The sequence below is a fragment of the Pinus tabuliformis genome, chromosome 4_1, assembly GCF_031772625.1.
Source record: "Pinus tabuliformis cultivar Carrire ecotype Pingquan chromosome 4_1, CPIR1, whole genome shotgun sequence".
Classification (NCBI taxonomy): domain Eukaryota; kingdom Viridiplantae; phylum Streptophyta; class Pinopsida; order Pinales; family Pinaceae; genus Pinus; species Pinus tabuliformis.
The window spans coordinates 780,869,857-780,875,082 of NC_142303.1; the positions used below are offsets into that span (position 1 = coordinate 780,869,857).

The 5,226-nt window shown below is 33.4% G+C and overlaps 1 protein-coding gene across 1 annotated transcript; it reads right to left on the minus strand.

Moving 5' to 3' along the window:
* Window positions 1-1,932: 1,932 nt before the first annotated feature.
* Window positions 1,933-3,602, minus strand: LOC149178461 (uncharacterized). The gene is made up of 2 exons (XM_089422106.1): window positions 3,310-3,602; window positions 1,933-2,410 (listed from the first exon to the last, which is right to left on the minus strand). Exons 1-2 carry the CDS (start codon window positions 3,600-3,602, stop codon window positions 1,933-1,935), a joined length of 771 nt encoding a protein of 256 aa, XP_089278232.1.
* Window positions 3,603-5,226: the final 1,624 nt, after the last annotated feature.

Below are 5,226 nucleotides of genomic sequence, written 5' to 3' on the forward strand. Positions count from 1 at the left end.
TCCTTACGGTGAAGGAGAAGGGGAGCACCATATAATATTGGAAATTGGTGTTTAAATCTACAAGCATTTTATTCTCAAGTTTTTAAGGTCATTTCCCTCTTTAGAATCTCTAGTTTCCAAAATCCTTTCCCATGTTATATTAATAGACTCCTCTTCCTTATACTTTCCTTGAGTTAGGCTCATATAAGAGAATCTAGCTTCAATGATCTGGGAGGAGGAGGAGGAACACATATGGAAGTTCTAACGCGATGTTGACAATGAAGAAGTGAGTGAATGTGTTCTATGATTTTCTATTCATTTCATTAATAAGGTAGTTATCTTCTTTCATTTCTCAAATTACATGTACTTGATGCATTTTGTCTCGTTTGATTTCAAGTATTTGGTAGGAAACATGGGATCTCCACTTAGTCATCCTGCATCATAGTGTCTACATTAATGTGATATTAAATAATACTTCTAATCTCCCCTAGATATCGATGAAAACATCCCAAAATCCTTTTGTTAAATCCCCTATTCCTAATACATTTTTCTAATAAAAATAATCTTTATTTTTAATAGATATCCCATATTTTTACTACATATCCCTTTTATAATACCCAATACACACAAACTCACCTACCCCAACCCCGCCCCCACCACACCCCCCCCATATTAAGTCTATTTCTCACAAATTTAAAAACCCCTTTATGAAAGAAGATGGTAGAATATTGGTCAACAAGGTGTAGTCCCTATCATAGGAATGTGAATCCACTATTAGCTAAAGCAATTATATTTTATTTCTTTGTTTTACTCTATTTGCAAACTTGGAATATATTTCTCTTATAAAACATTAGGATTTATAAAGAGAAATTTATGGATGAGAGCTTGAATAATCTCCATTTTATTAATTTTTCAATGTTGATTTAAAGGTATTTAAAAGATAGACATAGAACCCCTTCCAATTCTCAAAACCCATCCATGTTCATTCCCACTCAATGCACTAATCATTTGCCATGATTTTAATCATTTCAAAATAAACTTTATACCCTACATGCTATTATTTAAGCAACTCTTATTATTATCTTTAATAATAAGTATTAACATTAATACTCTTTCAAATTTCTTTATTAAAAATAATCTATTTTCAAATTTTGAAATACCATAATCAATCTTATTTATCAAATAAATTTAATAACAACACAATTTTTTATTATTTAAAATTATTTTTTCACTTATATAAAGTATATTTATTAAAGATTTTTCTAAAAACATTTGCTTAACTTAAGCATAACTATATTTATTTCTAAAGAAAAACATTTGCTTAACTTAAGCATAACTATATTTATTTCTAAAGAAAAAACCTAATTTTCATTAATAGAATTGAAGTTTACATTTTGTATATACACAAAGTTATATTCAAAAAAGCTCTTTAGAAAGAACCATCCTTACAAAAACAAAAATAACAAACTTATATGGCCAACAAAAATAGCAAGCTAATATCATCATTTAAATAAATACATAACAAAATAAAAAACATACTGCCATCCAAAAAGTTTCAAAAAAAAAGTTGTAATCAAAATACAAATACATCGACACACAAAAAAAAATCAGTGAAAACCTTCTATAAAATGCCAGTAAAACTTATACATAACCATGTAAAATCACAACCACATTAATTAAATATAATTGAATTCTCAAATTAATTATATTAAAGCATTGTATCACGATGAAAACACGACAACATATTCTTATGATACTAAGAGATCTAACTGAAGTAGGTCTTCTTGAACTATAACATCTTCTATACCTACTATCACACTAAGAGCACTACCATCATATTGTGCTTTATTTCATTAAAGCTAACCTCATGACGATCATTTTTTTACCTAGCACAGGAAGCAAACCCAGGCACACTACCATCTCATATTCCCTATCCCCATCCTATCCATCATACTAAGCAAAGCTGCAATTTGATTCTATAGAGCTGTCCCACACAAACCAAACTTCATTAAACCTAGTTTGATTTTCAAACGGGGAGTTGTATTGGGCAACTTGAAATATCGTAGGATCTTCGTTATGCAAGCACTTGCCATCTTTATTCATGGTACTGTTGAGAGAGTCTGCCCAAGGGGTAGCAAGCAGGCTTGTTTTGAGGCTCTGGGCCTCTTCAACAACAATTGCCTTCGTTGCAAATCCGCCAAACTTTCTCACAGCAGCACACCACCCGTTCCAGCGCTGTGCATGCAGCGACTGGTTATTGAGATTATCATTTTCTACCACCTCTTCAAAGCTCTTGGCCACAGGCAGACGAACGACGAAGGCTGTGTCACATGAAGGGCCTCGGCTCGACAGGAATACCTCTGTGAGGACCGGTGCTGTTATTGGAATCTCCTCATGTTTCCCTCCATTTCCTTTCACGTAGTTGAACAGCCTGAACCAAATCCATCATCCAATTGTTTAGAGTAATTTAGTCACAAAGTCACAATTATTTCTACAAGTATAGATGAAGATAAAAGTAATTTAGTAACAAGAGTCACAATTATTTTTACCAATATAAATGAAGATAGTTACTAATACAGTCATATACATTAAATAATTGGTAAGGGCAGATAGGCATAAGTGTCAAAACACTTCCCTCCACTTCCACTTTACTGGTAAATAGGCTCTTTGTTTCAGTACTATAGGCCGAAGGCTTATCAATATTACCTCTCCAAAAAAATTATAACTTACTTATTTTTTGAACAGTGGGAAATCCTATAATAACTCATTGCCAAACTAGCATTGGGGTTCACTGGCTGCTATCTACCAATGCATAGTGTCTCATCACAATTATTCAAGGGAAACTAAGCCACATGAAATTACCCACTCAAACTTTAGCTCTTGCTGGATGCATTTGGTCTTCAGCAGTTTGTTCAAGTAAAGGTAGTTTTAGGGCATACTCCAGGTCAACTAGGTTCATAAAACAATATTTAGTGGAAATTAAATCCTTTCCATCTACATTAAATTTAAATTCTAAAAAGCTCACTTCAAAATATACTAAAATTAGTCTCTGAAACAACTCAACTGGTGATGGGAGTGATAAGTCCTGAGAAAACTGAGAAATCCAGGATGACAGACTGTATACCTCAAAAACTGAGAAATCCAAGAAGACAGACTGTAAACCTCAGAGATTTACTAATAACTATGAGAACCTAAATTCCTCTAAAATAAAAATAAAGAAAAAAGAAAAAAAGAAAAGAAAAAGATACTAAATTTATAAAACCCTATTTCAAAATACACACCCCTCACACCCCTATCCATGTAATTAAGAAAAGAGACTCAGCACATTACTTGAGAAATCCAGCAGTAGTGGCCTGTCTGAAAGAATTATTAACATTGATGTCAGAACTGGAGATCCAGAGAGTGTGGTTAGAATAGTGACGAATCTCAAACTCTTCATCTTTGTGCACAGACATATAAAGTGGGCATTCATACGATTTACAGGTTGGGGCTGCTATCTCCACAGGATCAGTACCATCTATATCACTAAAAGCAGCATGGAAGCAGTGAGAATAATTGATCAACAGCAGCAAAACCATGATCATGGTGGACGTACTCATTGCATCTAAAGTATAACTAGTCATGGCAGCTATAAGCCCTGGACAGTCTATTTGCCCCCCCTCCTGCTATTCTTATTTATAGTTGTTGGAATCTGCCACTGTGCAATATCTAAATGTGATTAATGCAAGGTGTCTATAATCGTTTGCACAGATTATTTTGCAAGTGGAGAGGTGCTCATGCTGTTCTGCTCCATGTTTCAGCAAATGAGGGAAAGAATCAGGGTGGAAGATGAGCAAAGCAGGAAAAGAATGGAATATTAATAGATGCAAGAGTTTACTGTCCTGAATCCAACCTGTAAAAGATTTTCTTTTTGTATTTTATTCTTCCCAATTCATTAGGTTGGTAGTTGAAATCCACTGGCAACGCACCGATCCATGACCATGAGAATAAGAATATAGAAAACGAAGATGTTTTCATTTTTTTTACAATATATGTATTTTTTATTTCGCCATCTGGTATAGCCTGGTTTATCAACTACTTATTAAATAAGCTAATAAATTAAAGCCAAAAAGAAGTAAAAGAATAGTAATATCCCATTTCAACTGGTCAGAGTAGTGGAGGCATCAAATCATTTTCACGTGCGAGTTTTTGTGAATGGTATCCCTGGTTTACTGATATGGTTTGATATTTTTAAGAAGCTGTATACAATTCTTTGTTTTGTGGGATTCTGACTTTAATTTGAACTTAAACACTTTTAATTATGTTTTCAATATAATATAAAAACCTTTTATTTTAGTTAATTGATATGGTTTCAACTTAAGCTCAAGTACGGCATTAATAAGATGCACAAAAGTCTTTTGGTTTAGGGTTAGCAGTGGTTTCTAGTGTCATATTTTTGGAAAAATTTACTGGAAAATTTTTCGAAAAGTCTCATTAAGACAATTCGGTAAAAAAAAGCAAACAAAATTACAAGTGGTTTGCTATTTGGATGCTAGAACCATAATAATTTAGAAAAAATTATTTTAGACTCAAACTATTGTTGTAACTAGTAACTTATCGAAATGGCAAGAAATTTGGTACTGTTGATGAATTCAAACTAAATTCAAGAGACACAAATTTCTTGACACAAATTTCTTCTACTATTCTACAGAAAGGGAAACATACGATAGAAACACATGCAATAACATGCGATCATCAAAACACAAGGAACACAATGATTTTACAGGGGAACCCAACTGGGAAAAGCCCCTCTGATGCTTTGCATTATTCATATGAGAATATGGATTGATTCCAATGTCTTGGTTCAACCCTAAAGCACAACCTGCAGTGCAATTCTGATCTCCTAATCATTGACCTACTATGACCAACACTTAACCAAAATAGGCCTCAACCTTCCTCCTATTTCTTCGCTCAATCCTTGAGAAAATCAGCCCCTAAAAAATGCGAGAATTCTCTATTTCCTTGCGCAAATCCTGAAGGCATTGACCACCTGCTCAAATGCAAAACCTGTACACTCAACTAGTATACAATTGACAATTACAATGTGCATTTTCCTCCACCTCAATTAGGCAATTTGAAATCCATGCATGACTAGGGATACTTTTAGTAAATTGATCAGTTAACTGAGAGATCAGTGCGTTAACAATAGTTCTATTACTCAATTGAACTCTTATTGACTCTATTATAGACTAGAGCTAAGATAACTAA